General features: G+C 37.7%; 1 protein-coding gene and 1 pseudogene across 10 annotated transcripts in view; one reads left to right on the top strand and one right to left on the bottom strand.

Moving 5' to 3' along the window:
- KANSL1 (KAT8 regulatory NSL complex subunit 1) overlaps nt 1-20,869 on the top strand; it is a 184,432-nt gene that overhangs the window by 46,885 nt on the left and 116,678 nt on the right. For 8 of the 10 annotated variants that reach the window (XM_069482742.1, XM_069482739.1, XM_069482741.1 and 5 more), the window contains one exon: nt 120-1,494. The exons of the other annotated variants lie outside the window; for them this stretch is intronic. In XM_069482742.1, the coding sequence (XP_069338843.1) occupies nt 203-1,494 (1,292 nt within the window). In that variant the 5' untranslated portion in view covers nt 120-202. The remainder of the gene's footprint in view (nt 1-119; nt 1,495-20,869) is intronic. 10 annotated transcript variants of the gene reach the window in all.
- On the bottom strand, nt 14,967-16,523 carry LOC138391683 (arginyl-tRNA--protein transferase 1-like; annotated as a pseudogene).

The following is a 20,869-nucleotide window of genomic DNA, read 5'->3' as shown; positions in this document are numbered from 1 at the left end:
GATGCAGAGTTTGGACAATAGCCTCAAGTAGTGCTTGCATTAAAAACATATGTGTTGGTTTTTTTTTTTTTTTGTATGTGGTTGTGTTTCTAACATCCTTTTCTTCTTTTTTTTTCTAGTCTGTTCTCTGGGGAGACAGTAAGGGGCCGTGGAGCTGGCCTCGGCACCGGGAGAGGCTGGACTTCCTGTCTCTCTGTGCTGAATGGCTGCGATGGCGCCCGCTCTCACTGACGCAGCAGCTGAAGCACACCACATCCGGTTCAAACTGGCTCCCCCATCCTCCACCTTGTCCCCTGGCAGTGCCGAAAATAACGGCAACGCCAACATCCTTATTGCTGCCAACGGAACCAAAAGAAAAGCCATTGCTGCAGAGGATCCCAGTCTAGACTTCCGAAATAATTCTACGAAGGAAGACTTGGGAAAGCTGCAACCACTTGTGGCATCTTATCTCTGCTCTGATGTAACATCTGTTCCCTCGAAGGAGTCTTTGAAATTGCAAGGGGTCTTCAGCAAGCAGACAGTCCTTAAATCTCATCCTCTTTTATCTCAGTCCTATGAACTCCGAGCTGAGTTGTTGGGGAGACAGCCAGTTTTGGAGTTTTCTTTAGAAAATCTTAGAACCATGAATACGAGTGGTCAGACAGCTCTGCCACAAGCACCTGTAAATGGGTTGGCTAAGAAATTGACTAAAAGTTCAACACATTCTGATCATGACAATTCCAGTTCCCTGAATGGGGGAAAACGAGCTCTCACTTCATCTGTTCTTCAGGGGAGTGAAGTGGGAGGATCTGAATCTGGGGACTTGAAAGGGGGGGGTATGACCAATTGCACTCTTCCACATAGAAGCCTTGATGTAGAACACACAACTATATATAGCAATAATAGCACTGCAAACAAATCTTCTGTCAATTCCATGGAACAGCCGGCACTTCAAGGAAGCAGTAGGTTATCACCTGGTACAGACTCCAGCTCTAACTTGGGGGGTATCAAGTTAGAGGGTAAAAAGTCTCCCCTGTCTTCCATTCTTTTCAGTGCTTTAGATTCTGACACAAGGATAACAGCTTTATTGCGGCGGCAGGCTGACATTGAGAGCCGTGCCCGCAGGTTACAGAAGCGCTTACAGGTTGTGCAAGCCAAGCAGGTGGAGAGGCATATACAACATCAGCTGGGTGGCTTTTTGGAGAAGACTTTGAGCAAACTGCCAAACTTGGAATCCTTGAGACCCCGGAGCCAGTTGATGCTGACTCGAAAGGCTGAGGCTGCCTTGAGAAAAGCTGCCAGTGAGACCACCACTTCAGAGGGACTTAGTAACTTCCTGAAAAGCGATTCGATTTCAGAAGAATTGGAGAGATTTACAGCTAGTGGCATAGCCAACTTGAGGTGCAGTGAACAAGCATTTGATTCTGATGTCACGGACAGTAGTTCAGGAGGGGAGTCTGATATTGAAGAGGAAGAACTCAGCAGAGCTGATCCTGAACAGCGCCATGTACCCCTGTAAGTAGAACCCGTGCATAATGTCATTCTTGAGAAATGGTGGCTCAAGAAAGGACTTAGTGAATCCCCATTATGGAGAGAATATGATTCTTTGTACATAGGTGTCTAGGTTCCATTTGTCTTTCCCAATTTTAGGTAAGTAGTACATGTACCTGCTAATGAAAACATGGAAGGTGTCTGTGCTATAGTGTTGTTGCTGTAGGCTAAAAGATGCTAATTTCCTATTGAAGACTTTTTGAGAAAAAACTAGAAGACCTCCTATTTGTCAGTTGTACTAGTGCTTCTTTCAGAGTGAATAATTAAATTTCTTTTGAAACTTTGTATAGGACATTTTGGTAAGTTTTAATGGATTGACTGTTCAGATTTTGTTGTTTCCATCAAGTGGGGACAAATGTTTAGTTGCCCTAGTTAACTTTGCTGGAATTTATAGTTGCTTTTAATTGAACTTTCAGCAGACAACATACCCAGTCCTCAATTTTAACACTGGAGATTTTCTTACATTCTAAGGACTAACAATTAGAAAATGCTTCGGAATATTTTATACATTTCCTCCAAGCACAGTACACTTTCACAGCTTGATAAGAGAGCCCATCTTTATCAGATTTTTATTTTATTTTCTCTCAGCTAAGTTAAATGTATTGGCACATTTGGGATAAATTCTTACTGGTTTTTCGAAATCTGTTGGTTTGAGAATCCTATAGAAGCTTTTTATGGGTAGTACTCTAAATTGGCATGATGGAGACAGTTTCACTCTTACTTGTTCTTCCCAATTCTGTGTTCATGTACTTAAATAAAAAGTACTATATTTTACTCAAATGTGGTTATGAGTATTAGAACTGTGAGAGAGGGAGCATGAGCAGTTGGAAAAAGGGGTAGGATAATTTGCTAGTAGCAGATTTCATTTATCTTTTGGTAGAGATGTTATAAAGGTTGAATTACTAGAGAAGACTAAAATGAATGGATGTGTTAGAAGAAACTGGTTTTTCCTTTCTTGAGATTTTCTCTGGAGGGTTTGGTAGTTGAGATGGCTGTGCAGCAGATTTCTTGTTTTCTTATTTTTGTTTAGTATTCATGTGTATAACATTGTGAATCTGAAATTAAACTTTGTTTTATGTTTCTATTTTAGGGGGGAAAGGTCTGGATAATTCTTGCTGAATTTCTTCCTTTATAGACCTAGTTCTGTTATTTGTTGAGTGCATCCAAGAGTCCACTTCTACATTCAGATTTAAAGCAAATATGTTTCAGAGGTTTACTGCTTTTGTAATATAGTTCTTTAAATGGATTAGTAGTTTAAATCAGTTTGCCAGTATTCTTGGCGTTATCCTCACTGACTTTGCTGTATAGACCGCTGCTTCAAAATATCTTGGTTAACATTAAATATTTTGTGCTTAAAGATACAATAGATGCTGTAGTTGAAATATTTTAAGTTGCATTTACTTATTTTTTGTATTTTACAAAAAAGCACCTAGAATATATAAGCTTATTATTTTCAGGGTACGTTGCATTGAAAGCATTTCTGATTGTTGGTAATGTTGTGGGTAAGTGTTCCAGTGAAATCAAAATAACTAGGAGACAACTTTCCTTGTTTTAAAATATAACGTCGTGACTTGAAAAAAAAAAAAACCCTCTTAGTCCATTCATTCATTCACTGTTTAGTTCTCAGCATTGTTTTCACATAATGGTTTGTTGATTGGAAGAATGTGAAATATAAAGACAGCCAAGGGATCATTTTAGGGAACTTTTGGGATCACTTGAATCCTCTTGAAATTAAGTCAGCTAAATCTGCAGTCCCCAACCTCCCCACTCCCATTAGGGACTGGGCTGCAGAGCACTGCCCCCTGCCTCCTCCAACCTTCTGTAGAAAAATTGTCTTCCATGAAACTGGTCCCTGGTACCAAAAAGGTTGGGGACCACTGAACTAAATAAATGCCGTTTTTTTTTTTTAATTATTTTTTTTATTTTGAGACAGAGTCTCATTCTGTTGCCCTGGCTAGAGTGCCGCGGCATCAGCCTCGCTCACAGCAACCTCAAACTCCTGGGCTCAAACGATCCTCCTGCCTCAGCCTCCCGAGTAGCTGGGACTACAGGCATGCGCCACCACGCCCGGCTAATTTTTCTCTGTATATTTTTAGCTGTCCATGTAATTTCTTCCTATTTTTAGTAGAGACGGTGTCTCGCTCTTGCTCATTCTGGTCTCAAACTCTTAAGCTCAAACGATCCTCCTGCCTCCGCCTCCCAGAGTGCTAGGATTACAGGCGTGAGCCACTGCGCCCGGCCTAAATAATGCTTTAAAAAGTTTAATTTCCATGCATTGGATCATATTAAAGTAAGGAAAATTTGGGTACTGAAAGTACCGTCAAGTAAATATTCTTTTTGCACATTATTATTGTATTTGAACTAAAACCACCAATAAAGTACAAATACTTTAAAATTCTTATTGAGCAAGATCACCAGATTGACTGTTAGGGCTCATATTTATTTAGCCAGGTGTTTGTTTACGTTCGTTTACGTTCGTAGTATTTTAAAGGCTTTCAGCAATTGGCCAGAAAAATGAGAGTGGAGGTGTTGCTTTAATTAAAAAAGAGGAAGAAGAAAAAAGAAGTTGATCTTTGGACACTGAGAAATGAGTCCTAGAATGAGAAGTTAGTTAATTCTTCAGGAACTTTACCCGGCTGGTGAATTTCAACCCCCCCCCCCCCCGCAGTAGCCTGTCTACATTGTCTACATTTCATTCATTTGCTAGAGTGGACTAGATTTTGTCTAGGCAGTCATGATGAAAATATTTAGTAGAGGAGAATGTTGGGAATGAGTTGTTTTTAAATGATGTTGCTTAAATTACAAGTGGATGGTTGTGTGGAAATTATAAACCCTTCACCAAAAATTCAACGGTGATTTTTCTTCTTTCTTGCCTCTGAGAGGAAAAACAATGATCCATTGTAATTGTTTGACACTTGCTAGCTATAGCAGAATGATTGATTTTTATATATTGTTGAATTTTTGGCAAATTATATGTTTATCATTGTATTATACTTGACAGCAAACTCTATATATTGCTACATGAGACATGTTAGAGATCTTTACCTTTTTTGGTTACCAATTTAATTTTGTTGGTTGACTGATTATATGTTTGTTTTAAAACTCTTATACCTCTTTGTTTTAAGCTCTTTTTGGAAAATCTTCCTAAAATGTTTCATGTATCTGCCTGTCTCGGTACAGTGAAAATTCTGTACTATCTTGGTTGTAATATGACTTTTATCATTGTTCAGTAACATCACTATGGAAGGCACAGGAATTTAAACATTATCTTTTTTTTTTTTTTTTGAGACAGAGTGTCGCTTTGTTGCCCAGGCTAGAGTGAGTGCCGTGGCGTCAGCCTAGCTCACAGCAACCTCAAACACCTGGGCTTAAGCAATCCTACTGCCTCAGCCTCCCGAGTAGCTGGGACAACAGGCATGCGCCACCATGCCCGGCTAATTTTTTTTTTTTTCTATATATATTTTAGTTGGCCAGATAATTTCTTTCTATTTTTAGTAGAGACGAGGTATCGCTCATTGCTCAGGCTGGTCTCGAACTCCTGACCTTGAGCGATCCACCCGCCTCGGCCTCCCAGAGTGCTAGGATTACAGGCGTGAGCCACCGCGCCCGGCCTAAACATTATCTTTTTGATAATGGGACTAAGAAGGAAGCTACATGTTTCAATAAATACCTTAATATTTAATTCTTAATTGTAGAAGTAGAAATAAAAGTGTTTAATTATCTCATGTGAAATATACTTGTTGTGTGCATGCTTGTGTGCTTGCTCTCTTTTCTGTAGTTTTTTATATTCTCTTTTTCCCTCAGAATCCCCCCCCCACCCCGCTATTTTGTTATGACTTCCTGGGCCCAATTTCTCATTTTGCTAAATCTTCTGGGTCTTGTACTTATAAACTTCTATAGTGAGCACTTGCTGTTAAAATAATTTTTCTAGATATTCTCTTAAAATTCGCTCTTAAATCAGCAGGGTTCTGAGCCACAATTATGTAGACCTTCCTCTCCTGAAATTTTCTTGTTTTTTTCCCTGTGAACTGTTATTATAGGCTTATCTTCAGGGTCAGTATAAAAATAATTTCATAAAACATCTCGTTGTGACTACTGAAATATGGAGGAGTTCCTTTGTATTACGCAGTGCCTTCTTTATAAGGACCTCAGGGAGATAGATGTGCGACAAAGAATAATTGTATTTTTGTCTAAGCTTTTAGTCTGTTTTTATTACCTAGGTGCTGTAATTAGTGTTCATTAGGTTTTTGTTATATTGGCTTTGGAAGTTTGGAGCCAAGGTTGCAGACCTTTTTGTTGTACTTTTTAAAAAACTTCATCCCTAGCTTCATTTTCTTTCCCTCTATTTTATCTTATTTTCATGCTCTTAGTTCTCGTTTAATCTATGCTAACCTGTGTTTTATTTGTCTAATAGCCTCTTGAAGTTTTACATCAGGGTTGGGTAAAAATAAACTATAGATGCTCAGTGCAATGACACTAAAGCACTTATTTGAATTTTGGATGGTCTTGATAGCAGTGACTTTATTTCTCCTGGGGAATTGTACCTTTCTGAAGTTAATAAAGATCTCACAGTAAAATGAATCACTAATGTATTTGTAGGCTTTGCTTTTTAGGTACTCTGGAATGCTGTATTGTAGCACCTACTTGAATTTATTAAGTATACACAGTACATAGATAATGTTGCCAAAGTGGCAATCAAATTTATTTGTCATTTTCCTACTCCTAATCCTTTCACAGAAAGATGGGTTGGGAGGAACGTTAACCAGGAGACCTAAGTCTTCTCTGCTAAACCCTTTGCTAGAAACTAGCTGTAGGACTAATCATGTAATCACTTTTCTAAATAAAATTAGGGAATTTAACTAGATGATCTTTAGGGCTCAAACTTCTTTGAAATGTGACTGTTTATCTTTAAATAACATTGATGGAGCTCTTCTGGAACATCACCTTTTTTTTTTTTTTTTTTTTTTTTTTTTGCATTTGGGGAAGCTGAGGCGAAGATCCTAGTAAGTCACTGGTATAACTTGAAACAAGTTTCTTGTGATTTAGAGCTTTGAGTCTTTTAATGCCTTAATTTCTTTGGTTTGTTTAGTTTTCATAGCGCCTTCAAGTGATTATTGTATTTCTTGGTGTATGGGATATAAATATGGAAATAATTTCGTTGTGTTACAGAATTTACTTCAGAGGTGAGTAAACGTTCATTTGGTGAACACCTTTGATTTGATGCCCCTTGGTTTTCTGCCGATCTGCACATGGCATCCAGTGGCAGAAATAGAGACTTGTGTTTTTTCCTTCCTATCCCTCCCTCCTTTTTTTCCTTGAGAAGATAAGTAGGTAGTGAAAATTATTCTTAGTGCTCATTCTGGGATTCTGAAGGAAGGAATTTAGGCAGTAGGAATTTGAGGTTTACGTATTTGCTGCAGATCTAGTGACAACAAATATTTTCTGTTATCTTGTGACTGGTATTTTTATTCTCTGAAGTTGAAAGTACTCTTTTTATGGTGTTCAAGTGGTCATATAATAAGTACTTACTGAATGAAGAAATGTGTTAAGACACAGGTGATACCATAAATGAATGAACTAAGTGTCTATCCTCAAGGAGTTTATAGTTTTGACTGGAGTGAAGAACATGGTAAGACAAACATGAATACTTAAAACAGCACCTGGCCTCGAGTAAAATAAGGTAAATGTTGGGTGATACAAATGAAATAGGAAGAGAATCACACCTAGTTGATGGAGTTGGAAAGAAAGGATATTAGAAATGAACCTTAAAGGGTGGTTAAGAGCTTAAAAAATTTTTAAAAATAAATATAGACAGGATCTTGTTAACGTTGACCAAGCTGGTCTTGAACTCCTGGGCTCAAGCATTCTTTCTGCCTTGGCATCCCAAAGTGCTGGGATTACAGGTATGAGCCATCTGTCCAGCCTGGGTTTTGTTTTTATTTCGTTTTTGTTTTTTGAAGATCCCTCTTATTGTGTGGGAAAGCTGGGTGGAGATGTATTTAGGCCAGTTAATTAGCCTCATAGAGTAAGTCGGGTAAGGGAGAATGGTAGATTCAGCCTTTGGGAGGGAAGAGTAAGAGAATTGGTTATTGGAAGTAGGGGTGACAAGGACTTGTGATTGAGTGGATGTGTGAGAGAAAGGGAAGAGGTGTCATGGGTGATTCCTGGATTTTTGGCAGGGTAACTAGATTGGATGAATATGTTGAGATGGAGAAGGAACAGATGGGGGAGGTTATTGAATGTGGCAGACATTCAGTCATTTTCATGTAAACATTTTCCTCTGTTGGGTATACCTAGAAGTTTCGGTATCCTTTGCAGATCTGGCACCCTATTCGGTTCCATCAGCATAGTGAAGCAAATTGCTTTAACTAGAAAAGGGGAAAGCTTGGGGCCACGTTCTTGTACAGATGAATAGTACTTTAATTAATTTCACCACCCTCTCCCTGAACATGGACCTGATCATGCTTCAGGTTATATTCTTTCATGTCTACAATTGCATTGTCTTTTTCCTATTTCCCATTGTGTATCTGGGCAATTATATATTCCATGTAACGAAAGCATTGAGTTTCTATAAATTTGAAATCAAGGGGCTTTAATATAATAAACATAAAGAATAAATCTTACTAATTTTGATTCTCATTAATTGAGGCTTTGTGTCAGCTTGACCCTGTTTAATTTTATTTTGTGTAATTATGAGGAAAGGTTTTTTGCACCGAGGTGGTAAACAAAATTACTTTGAAATGAATTTAAGTTTGATGAAAGTATCTGGAGAGCCTCTTCCTCAAACACAATATACTGAAAAGTTGATGTTATATTGTAAATTAACAAACTTATTTTTGGGGGGGAATGGGGAGATTGAGGAATCGCAGCCAGGGAGAAGTGTTATATTTCATTTTAAAACATTTCCTTTAAAGTTGTTTTTCTTTTGCGTAATAGAATAAAGGGCATGTGCCAGGGAATTGAATGATGTTGTGTACATAGTGATCATTTTCTTGCTCTCCCTTTAGTCCCTGTTTCCTGTTTGTTCTTCTGCTACTTGAGAGATGCATCCTGGGGAGATAGAAACTGAAGGTGGCAGAGTTTAGGACCTTTGGGACTAAATTAGTCTGAAACCTGGGAGACTGCAGCGTCCCAGGAGGATTTTGAACTGATTTGGGTGAGCTGGGAAACAACATTTTAAACCAACTTTGCCTAATCAGACAACAGAGTTGAGACATGTTGATAGGAAAATAATAGCCTAGATTTGTTGAAAAAAAAATTTTCTTTTAGCTCTAGGCAGCGTTATGAGTGCATTTCATGAATTGAGGAAATCCTTGCAACATTACAATGAGGTAGATAATTTTATCTTAATTTTACAGACTCGCTGAGGAACTTTCGGTAACTTGCTTAATGTCACACAGTTAATAAGATGTCAGAGTATTAATCTAGGCTCTTTACCCATCACCTGGCATAAACACTAGTTTTATTAGTGGAAACAAATCAAATTGTCCTTTAGATTTGGTTGATGAAAAGAGATCTACCATACATCATCTAAAATATGGCATTTAACTTTAACAGATTAAGGTAAAGTAATTTAGTAATATGTATATTGAGGTAAGATATAATGGGCTGTCTTAACCAAATATATCCTTAATCCTACAATACCCTATTACTTGTTTCTTTTGTTGAGTAGAAGTTGGATGGCTTGTGGAGGGACATTTTGCTAGAGCAGGAGTAGCACTTAGGAAGTGGCTGGTAGTATTTTTTAAAAAATGGAAGAAAACAAGGGAATTAGTATTTATCAGTCATACCTTCTGCACGTTTGGTGGTTTACATTTGGTATTTTGTTTAATCTTCAAAACATTAATATCATGGTGAAATCCCCATTTTACAGTCAAAACCCAAGACTATAGATATGCTAAATAATATGCTTGAGATTATGGTGAAGATAGAAGCTAGTTTTTTCATGTTGTTCTTTCTACTCTATTTCTCCTGGAACTGATTGGGAGAAGGTAGAAAGATGATTTTTGCAAGTGATGGGGAGCGGCTGTTAATACAGATGAAGCTTCACTTGGATTGGGGAGAGGGCAGGGAGGGAGGCAGAGGTGGAGCTCAGGCAGTGACGGGTGGGGGCAGTGTTGGGAACTACAGCTTTAGACAGCTCTCTGAGCACTGTGCATTGGTGGGTGGGGCATTGACCAAGGAGGGATGATGGCAAGGTTAAATAGTTTTCCTCTACTATAATAAATAATCCAGAGAAGTGACATATTTTGTAAATTTTTTTCCCATCAAATGGCTAAATTAAACATTTTCGGCATTCTAAAGGGATGATTTATATCTTATGTGGAAAAATCCTGTTTGCCCAGTTGCTGGAAAAAAAATCTTTTTTAAAAATATGGAGGTATTTTATGTTCTTTCTCCTTTTAGTCTTCCCAGTTTTCCCTTGTGCATACAGCTGAACTGTATGACTTGTAAACATGTACTTAGTGTTTATTATTTTCCTCAAGAAATCTCCTTTAAAAAAAAAAAAAAAAAAAAAAGAAATCTCCTTTTGGGCTGGACACAGTGGCTCAATGCCTGTAATCCTAACACTCTGGGAGGCCGAGGTGGGTGGATCGTTTGAGCTCACGAGTTTGAGACCAGCCTAAGCAAGAGCAAGACCTTGTCTCTACTAAAAATAGAAAGAAATTAGCTGGACAACTAAAAATATATATAGAAAAAATTAGCCGGGCATGGTGGTGTATGCCTGTAGTCCCAGCTACTTGGGAGGCCGAGGTAGGAGGATTGCTTGAGCCCAGGAGTTTGAGGTTGCTGTGAGCTAGGCTGATGCTGCGGCACTCTAGCCCAGGCAAGAGAGTGAGATTCTGTCTCAAAAAAAAAAATAAATAAATAAAAATAAAGAAAGAAAAAGGAAGAATAAGAAAGCTCCTTCTGGTAAATCTAGTTACTATAAAACTTGAAGGGAAAATGAAAGAACACTTGAAGACTGTCCTGATTGGTTTTCACCCTCTTAGTCTGAATTTGTGTCATTTCAGTGTCTGAGTAGGAAGTTTATGATAAACATTTGATATCTTATTTTTATTGATTTGGCAAGTACCAGAAAACCTGAAGGGTGAATGAGAAGTTACTTTTCTTAGCATTTGTGGGATTAGTACTACAGAGGGAGCATTGCATTAGAAAGAATTCTGGACAGCTGTTGAGAATTTTTAATTTAAATTTTGTCTTCCTGGGCTTGAGTTCCTCACTTTTAAAATTAGGATTATACCGTTTTGAAAACTATTGCTTGTTTTTTTTTTGAGACAGACTCTTGCTCTGTTGCCCGGGCTAGAGTGAGTGCCATGGCGTCAGCCTAGCTCACAGCAACCTCAAACTCCTGGGCTCAAGCAATCCTTCTGCCTCAGCCTCCCGAGTAGCTGGGACTACAGGCATGCGCCACCATGCCCAGCTCATTTTTTCTATATATATTTTTAGTTGTCCATATAATTTCTTTCTATTTTTAGTAGAGACGGGGTCTCGCTCTTGCTCAGGCTAGTCTTGAGCTCCTGACCTTGAGCGATCCACCCGCCTCGGCCTCCCAGAGTGCTAGGATTACAGGCGTGAGCCACCACGCCCGGCCGAAAACTATTGCTTGTTGTTTGGTAATTATGGGACCAGGCTGGGATGGGAAAAGCTACTGTCACTGTCAGGCACAGGCACACTTTCTCCTTTGCTTATGTGTGCTGAGCAGTGGGAGGAGCCTTGATGTAGCTCACATTGCTTACATTTCCATTGAGCCCTCACCCTGGGTTCCATAAGGGAGTTAGTGATACAGCTGCAGCAGTCCGTGCTCATTTATTTCTCTCATGAGGCAACGTGGGCGCCAGTGTGTATGCATGTAGTAACTGCTTTATGTTTTTGTTGTGTCCCACTTAAAGCAGTGAAAAAAGTTTGAGAGGTTATGTTGTTCAGAATGAACCTGAAGGGTGGGGTTGTAGTGAGAGAGTGAAGACAAAGACCTTTACCAGATGAGTATCCTTTCCCCTTAATAAAGCTGTTGTTGGGGTGTTATACTTTAGAAATAAATCTCCCTAGTGAAAAACAGCTCTCCCCTCCCCCTCAAGAAAGCAAAACAGTAAAAAAGTTTTCTTCCTGTTTTTCTAAAGCAGAAAAATAAAATTCTCTTTTATTTTTCCCAGAAACAGCTGATTTAAAAACTATTATAGATTATAAAGTTCATTTAAATAGAACAAATAAGGTACTTAATACCTTTTAATACTGTCAAATATCAAAGGCAGAATTTCAGTTACTGCTGTTTAGATGCATAAAGTTAGCATAGTCGAATACTTTATTGATTCATTTAGTTGGCTTTCATAGAATCTTACTGAGAACAAAAAGATCTTGGGATTTTCTTCGGTCTTGAGAGTTTTCAGCTGAGTTGCTGCAACCACTCTTTAGATTTCCAAGTGGGTGAAAATGGTTTTCTTTTTTAAACTGGCACTCTCCCAGCAGATTTTTCCAGCAAGTATTCTTTGGGCACACCCTATTCATAGTGAATTTTGCAAGATCCTTATTAACAAGGCTGGGAGGACAGGCCAATCTTCCTTTGTAAGATGAAAATGGAATGAAGCTTGCTTAAGACTCATTTAGCTTCTACCCAGCTGTATATGAAATTGATCTCTTATGCAAATACACTCAAGCATTGACAGAAGTAATTTGACTTGGAAGTGTAAGCAGAAAGGTTAATTTTGTATTTGCAGGAAGTTTTCTTGGTGCAATGATTGTCCTCCCAATTGAGAATTCTTAATTTGTTGTAAGTGATAACTTGATAGTAAGCAGATCTCAGACGCACAAGTTGAGAGGTGTGATGTGACTTTGGAATTTTCAAGGTACGTGTATTAATACATTCAAGATGTTGACATGATATGTTTATACTTGATTTTATATTTTGTTATATTTTGTGCTGGAGGTTATTACTTCCATTAATGTCTAAAGCAGTGTTAGATTATATAAGCTTCAATGGTTTACTATAAATAGTGTGATAGTATTACTATTATGAGACGAGGTAAACGTCCTTAATTTCATCCATGCATGGTAAGATTGGCTGACTAACTTATGGAAGAATAAGCCTTCAAAGAGTTACAGCTTATGTTTGTTCCTATAATAGTACTTCAGCAGTGATCGGAATGGTTACCGGAGTTGATCATCTGAATAGGAACTAAAATGTGTCACCATTAGGATAGTCAGAAGTGTCCCTGTGGCAATTCTAGAAAAGGAGTGCCAGAATTTCCTGAGCAAAGAAAAAATAAATACAAAAAGTTTTCAAGGCTCTGATTATTTGGAGACTAGCCTTTCAGGGTCATTTATCATCAAGATTAATCTTGCCTCCAAAGGGCAAGGAAACACTTCTCTGGTGGTTAAATAAGGGATGATGATAACATTTAAGAATTGAGAACTTAGTTTCTGTCTTCAAGAAGTAATTTATGTGACTGATCCCTCCCTCCCCCGCCCCAACACACAAGTTCAAGTAGAGAAGGAAGCATTAGAATCAGGCATTGTGTGCTCAGTACTAGATACATGCATGGTATAGGCATTAAATGCTGAAATCTTAGGATGAAGGAGTGATTACTATAGGTGAAGGTAATCAGAAGACCTGGGAAAAAAATGGAACTTGAATTAGGATAAAGGATGACACTTGGGTGTCTAAGGGGAAATAGGATGTTTTAGGTCCAAGGATGAGGGAGCTCAGAGAGTGAGGATGCTGTGTTGGGAAATAGTGGAGAGCTATTGCCAAAGATAAAAAGTTCAATAAAGTGGAAGATGAGCTTGGAAGGGTAAGTTGGGATCACATTGGTTTTGAATGCCTGGCTAGTGCCTTTGAATTTTATTGTAGGAATATGGGGCATCACTAGAGTGTAATGGCGTGATTAAAGAGCTCATTTGATGCTGATGTAGGCTGGATGGATTGGAGGTTCTGGAATGGTTTGGAGCAGGGTAAGACTGAAAGCAGGGAGGCTATTTTGGTAGCCTGCCTATAAAGTCTTGAACTTGGGGGATGGACATGGAATGGAGAGAATGGTCCAGATGTAAGATTGATGAAATAGAGAATTTTTTACAGCCCTCTTTGGAGATAAGCACAAATTTTTCTTTTACAGATGAGAAAGAAAATTTTTCTTTTACAGATGAGAAAGAAAATTTTTCTTTTACACTTGCCTAGAGGCAAAGTGACTGTGCCGTGCTAAAGATTACTAGGGTAGGAGTCAAGGTTGTAATAGAGGTCTTGACTCCAAATCTGACATGTTTCCATGATTGCACACTGTAGGAAACTTGGTGATGTGACAGGATTTTGATCCTAGAAAATTCTCAGAATTTCGATAGAAATAGGAAAGGCAAGAAGAGATGTCAGTGTTTGTGAAGGGGATGTAAAGGGGTGAAATTGTTTGGAATTAACAGGCTTTTTGTTGAAGTAGAGTGCCCCTAAGAGGGGTAACTATATTTTGCTTTTGTGTTTTGTGCTTTAAACTTTTTGTAAAAAGTAAGGTTTTAACTTTATTTTCTCCCCAATGGATAACCAGTTGTCCCTAAACAATATATTGAGTAGACCATTCTTTTTCTGTGAGTAGAAATGCCATTTTTTATTGTAAACTAAATCTGTATACATGCTTGTTACTGTGTTTTGTGTTTCATTGATCTAGTGTCAGTTATTGCATCAGTATCACACTGTTTTAATTACTAAAGCTTTAAATGCTATAATAATGTGTGTTATTTTTTTAATAACTAGAGTAATTATATATCTTACTATCAAAATTTGGGATACTTTTGAGAGTAAAAGAGTTCATTAATAACAATTATTCTAGGGAAAAAGATTACTCCAGAGCAACAGACATGAACAAGACTGTCCCGAACAAAGGGACACTCGATGCCAACACAACATCCTTTTTTAAATGTTTACATTTTTTTCAAGTTCTTTATTAAGCTACATAATAGAACATTTGGCAGCAACTTAATATTGAACACTGAGTAATAGCACAGTTTTGTTCTCTTGAGAAGACATATTTTTTAAATGATGAAACAGACTTTACACCATCCCCATCCATAAGATTTTCTAGCATAACCTTGTGTTTTAAATGGGCCTGGGGAAAGTCTGTTTTAGTTTGTCTAACAGAACAAAATAAGCACAACTATGATTAAATTACTTAGATTTCACTTCTTAATTTTACTTTCCAAGATATTAACAAGAAGTTTAGCATATTTTGCTCCAGAAACAACCCTTCAAAATGGTAAACCCCAAAGGTGGGGCTGGGTCATAACATAGTTTTGCATCTTAATATTAACCATGAGATTCTCACATATACATTTTCGCAAAATATTTTTCAAAGCCTTAGGATAGTCAAAATAAAAGTCTAATTTGTGGCTGGTTACCGTATTTCCCCAGAGGTGCTGAATACGTACTGTCCTACAAATCATCAGCACACAGGGAGTACACAGGCCGGGAGGTACTTTGCACTCAGCTCAGTTTCTATACAGCAGCATCCTTTCAGAACATGTCTGCCCCACCAGGCTCGCATACTGTAGCGTGGTGGCCTCCTCACTTGGATCTTTCTGGTTTCTTATAAACACTGTAAGGCATGATGGTTTTCTTGTGAAACACCTTCAACCAGTCAGGTTCCTTACAGCAACCTTCGTCCACTGCCCTGGGTCCTGGTTGAAATGGCAGTATTTGGAGTTTTCAAATGAAGGCAGGCACTGTTCGATGGGTACCCAAACATGTTTCAGGACACAACAAATCAGAAGGTCTGTACTGACCCTTATATTTCATCTTGACATGCGAATGGCTATAGAAACCCATGTAGTAATTGCTGAGTTGAGAAGGTTTCTCATGAAGTTGCCTAGTAAAAGCAGTTTCTCGTAGTGCAGAGTAGATACCCAAAGACAAAAATGAATAATCAGGATTGTAATACAGGTATACAGATGATATACAGTATGGAAGGGTGTCAGTCACACCTACAACAATGATCTTTCCATCAAGCCAGTACTGCTGGTGAAAGGAGCCATAGTCACAATCTGGTCCCTTATGGGGATTCTCTGCCTCCAAAGGAATCTCATGAACTCAGTCTTCCCACATTCATCAGGCAGATCCTGGTGTATGGCCATTTGATACTTGATATATAAAGGACTGGCTGAAGGACAACTGGAACTCTGGGTCCTCAAAGGAGACAGGTACTAACCTTCCCTCTAACTTGTGTGATGCGGCCCCTGGTAAAGATTGCAAAATTAAATTTTCAATTGATTTGGGCTGGTTGGATTTAGCCTCTGGTGGGAACAAAGATGGTAGCTGGCTTTGAGCCCGGAAGCCCTCAAGTTCTCCGGCTGGGTTTCGCTACATGAATTTTAACCTTTCCCTTTCTTTCCAATTTTCTTTGCATTTCAACATGGAGGCTTACTCAAATCAGCTCCTTTGCCTTGCTTAGGAACTGTATGAACTTCAGCTGAATGTGATGGTTCACTAGAGCCCAGCTTCTCTTATAACATCTTGTGACTGAATTAATTCATTAGATTCTTCTTTCTTGGAGTTTTTTCCTTTCTTCTTTTCATTCTCAAAGCTCTCTTTTGAGGTCATCACTGAGCATTTTGAGATCACACTGTATATCCAGTTTATTTATTAACTAACTCAAAGTCACCTGCAACAGTATCATCCGTTGTGGAATCCAGGGACTCATCCTTATGATTTCCTTTGAAAATCTCCCCTTTAGCCAGAAATTTCAACGTTCTTTTTCAAAACCTTCTTGTGAGATTTTGAAGGCTGAAACTGCAAAGGTTGGCACCTTATTGTGTACTGAGGACAACATGTTTGATGCATGACAGGTTTGTACACAGTATTTTCTGCTTTTTTGCCATCCTCTGTCTGTAAGATCCTGATAATCCTGTACTGTCATGGAATGTGCCCACATACTGCATGACGCCTTGCCCTCCTTGGAGTTGCAGTAGCCACAGTGGTAGCTGGCCTTGAGGCTCTTGTACTCCACCACCAAGTCCATGGGTGCTGTGAGGGCCTGCTTGGGCTGGCTGCACCCCTATAAAGTATTTTAAATACTATTTGTAATATATACATACTACTTAATGGTAACTTTAAATATCTGATAGGGTAACTTCCTTCTTGTACTTAAAATTTACATATGTATGTGAAGGCACTGTATTTGTGCTCATTTTTGTGTTGTTTTGTTTTAGGCGACAATGGTGGGAATCATTTTCTTCGTCTGTGTGAATTTTGCAATCAATTTATCTATTTCCTTTAAATCATATTGGGATTTGGATTGAGGATTGCTTTGAACGTATACATTAGTTTGAAGATATGACATCTTGACATTAGGTTTTCCAGAGTTGTGATATTTTTCTCTGAGGTTCTTTATGTCTAGGGCAAAACTTAAACTTTTCTTTCTATTTGCCTTGCATATTTTCTGTTAGGTTTGTTTCTTTGTATTTCACAATTTTTTTTTTTTTTTTTTTGAGACAGAGTCTCACTCTGTTGCCCAGGCTGGAGTGTTGTGGCGTCAGCCTAGCTCGCAGAAACCTCAAACTCCTCGGCTCAAGCAATCCTCCTGCCTCGGCCTCCTGATTAGCTGGGACTACAGGCATGTGCCACCATGCCTGGCTAATTTTTTCTGTATATATTTTTAGTTGTCCATATAATTTCTTTGTATTTTTAGTAGAGACGGGGTCTTGCTCTTGCTCAGGCTCGAACTCCTGAACTCAAACGATCCACCCGCCTCGGCCTCCCAGAGTGCTAGGATTACAGGCGTGAGCCACCGCTCCCGGCCTGTATTTTACAAATTTTAATGCTATTAAGAATGGGATCATTCCTTGTTTGTATATGGAAAAACCATTAATTTTTACATGTTGATTTTGTGTTTGGCCTCCTTACTGAGTTTTATTACTCTTAACAGTTCTTTCAATTATTTCTGTTTGATGTTACTAGGTGGACAGTCAGCCTATTAACAGATGGTGACTTTTTTCCCTTTTTGATTGATTATTGGACTTTGTATATTTTCTTCTTGTCTGAGTGCATAGATTGTAACCCTCCAGTACATGGTTGAATAGTACCAGAGGTGGGGAACTTTCTTACCTGCTTCCTGACTTTAATTAGAAGAGTTAGATTTTGTCATTGGTTTGTGATAGCTGTCCTTTGTTAGATCAGGCACAGTTCTTTTAATTTCTTTTCTTTTTTTGTCAGCCCCTAGTCACTCACTTAGTAAGTCCTTTTAATTTCTAACTTAAAGATTTCTGTTACAATTGAGTACTGAATTTCATCAATACCTTTTTAGTATCTGTGGAGATAGTAAAATAATATAGAAAATATATTTTATATATTATATATATTTCCTTTAGAGTCTTTAATAGATTTCCTGATGTTGATTGACCCTTAAATTTATTCAACAAATATTTATGAAGTGCTTATTATGTGCCAGTAGCTCTTAAGGATACTGAAGGTGGAGCAGTGAACAAAATGGACAAAAATCTATGCCTTCTCTTGAGTTTACACTTTCCAGTGCAGGAGTTCTTAGTATGAACACTATCAGTTATCAACTCTCTGGATGACCTTGAGTATTCTTTTAACATACGTCAAATGTGTTGGGGTTTTTTGTTTGTTTCTTTTTCTTTTCTTCCCTTTTTTTTTTTTTTTTTTGCCACGGGTGGGTTTGCTTCCTCCTCCTCCACTCCCCATGTTCATAACTTGGAATGGCCTATCATTTACTTTTTAACTGGCTATGGTTATGTCAGGCTCATGGACTGAGTTGGTAAATCATGCCCCCTTTTTTCTGTGCTTGGGAATAGTTAACAGGGATTATCTGTTCATTGACGTTTTGATACAATTTGACTGATAAAGTGTTTTGAGCCAGTTGCCATTTTATTTTTATGAGTGCATCTTTGAATGTATTTTATTTTATTTATTTTTTTCTTTGAATGTATTTTAAATTTTCTCTTGTGGTTCTAGTTTCTTAAAGAATAACCTCTTCTTTTTTGGCAATATATTTTCCTAGAAAATCACCTGTTTGGCTTAGATTTTCAATTTTATTGGTATGAAATTCTGCTTAGTAATCCTTTAAAATCTTCCCATGGATCCTGCTTTACTCCGTTGTATCTGGTCTTTCATTTCTAATGTCCTTTTTCTTTTTTTCTCTTTGGATACAAAGTTTTCTGCTTTTTTATTACATTGGTGGAATTCACCTTTTTGTTTATAGTTTATTCATTGGTTTTATTTTTACCTTAATTCATTTCATGTACTTTCTATTTTTTTCAGATTCTTGAAGTAATATATTTAAGATATTTATTTTAAATGTCTTACTTTATTAAATATGCATTTAAGCCTGTAACATTACTTTGAGTAGTTCTTTGGCCAGATTTGAAGAGTTTGGTGCGTGATGTCTTCATTATTTTTCATTTCCAAATTAGAGCAATTTTGGTGTCTTTTTAGCATAATTATTTAGAAAAATGTGTTAATTTTCTGGCTAAATTTTCTGTTTGTTTTTTGCTACCACTTTTCATTGTTAATTTCTAATTTCATTGCGTTGTGGTCAAAGAATGTGGCCTTTATGCTTTTTGATTTTTGGAATTTGAGCCATGTCTTTATGACTCATTACATGGTTAATTGTTAAACATTTTATGGGTATTTGAAAAATATGTTTTCAGTTTAGATATAAAGTACTCTATATCTAATAAATAGTCATTATTTTTAAAGATTAATAATACTCCATTAAATTTTTACTTCAACTAATTGCATTCAATGTAGCACAGGGGGTGAAGCTTTAGAGTCTGGTTTGCCTTGATTTGAATCCAGGCTCCCTGGCTTGCTAGCTCTGATCTTTGCACCTTAGTTTGCTGTGTATTATGGGAATTATAACACTTAGGTTATGGGATCTTTATTAAGATTAGAGGATATAATGCATGTAAAATGCCTGTATCCTTTTCTCATTGTCTGGTGCATAAATAATAATATTCAGATTTTGAGTATCTATCCATTTCTGGTCATTAAATTGACAGTTGTTTTCATAATTGTAATACAGTGAATACTTTTGTACATTGTGTTCATCCTATTAAATTGGGTTCTGAGGTCAAAGGGATATCATCATTTTGATGTCTTTTTTTTTTTTCACTCCCTGAAAGAGTTATATCACTTATTCTACCTTCATTGATGTATAAGTATGCCATTTTAACGTCAAGGTTGAATGTTGTTACTATTTAGAAAAAACAAAGTTAATAGGCTCTTAATGATACTATATCTGCGTATTTTTTAACCACTCCAGAGGACAAGCTTTTTTCTTGATATTTACAAGATTTCTGTGCAACATTTATTTACTATTTTTGTCATCTGATAGATGCCACAAGATAGGATGTTTTTAAAATAGGTTTTTTACAGGGTGTAGGAACTAAATAGAATCATAGCTCTCCTCTTCCATGTTTGTGAGGTTTTCCAGAAATGAATTTGTTTAGGCGGGATTTCTTAATAGAGGCACTATTGATGTTTTGGGACTGATAATTCTTTGTTTTGGAAAGCTGTTCTGTGCACTGCAGGGTATTTAGCAGCATCTCTGGCCTCTGTTTACTAAATGCCAGTAGCACCCTCCCTTCCCCTAGTTGTGACAACAAAATATTTCCAGACTTTGTCACATGTGGGGGTGTAGGGGAGGAAGTCACTCCTGGTTGACACTGGATTAGAGTCTTCTGTACCTATTTTTGGAGGGGTAAGGGCACTAACGTGAATTTGTCTGCCAAATGCCAGGAATACCTCTTATATAGTTACTTCACTTAATTCAACCCTCCCCTCCCCTCCGCTCCCCTCTCCTCTCCTCTCTTCTCCTCTCCTTTCCTTCTCTTTCTTTTTTTTTCTCCCGCACTTTTTTATTTTATTATTTTATTTTTTCTTCACTTAATTTTTATAGCATCTTCTAGTTATGTAGTAAGCATTGTGTCTATTTTACACATAAAATTAAGAGATTAAATCTTGAGACAACATCTTACATACCATATAGTATGGGTTACGTCTGCTAATTGTTTACTCCTTTTCCCTGATCTGATTGCTTATTCCTTCCCTCCACCACACCCTCACATAATCTTTGTCCCCAGCCCTATGAAAAGAATACAGTGTACTTTACTATATTCTGATAGTATTTAAGGCTTTGCAATGAAAGTAGATTGGTGTGAGTCACATGCACCTTTAAAGAGGAAATTCTACCCTCCTCTCCCCTCTCTCCTCGCCTCCTCTCCTGTCTTCTCTTCTCCCTGTCTTTCTCCCTCCCCATCCCTCCCTCCTCCTCCCCTCTTTCCCCTCTCCCCCCTCTCTCTTCTCTGTCTCTCCCCATTTAAAAGTAGAAATTTTTTTTTTTGG

The sequence above is a fragment of the Eulemur rufifrons genome, chromosome 9 (genome assembly GCF_041146395.1).
Source record: "Eulemur rufifrons isolate Redbay chromosome 9, OSU_ERuf_1, whole genome shotgun sequence".
In the NCBI taxonomy this organism is placed as follows: Eukaryota; Metazoa; Chordata; class Mammalia; order Primates; family Lemuridae; genus Eulemur; species Eulemur rufifrons.
Note: the sequence above shows the minus strand (reverse complement) of the source record. Positions and strands in the feature narration are given on the sequence as shown.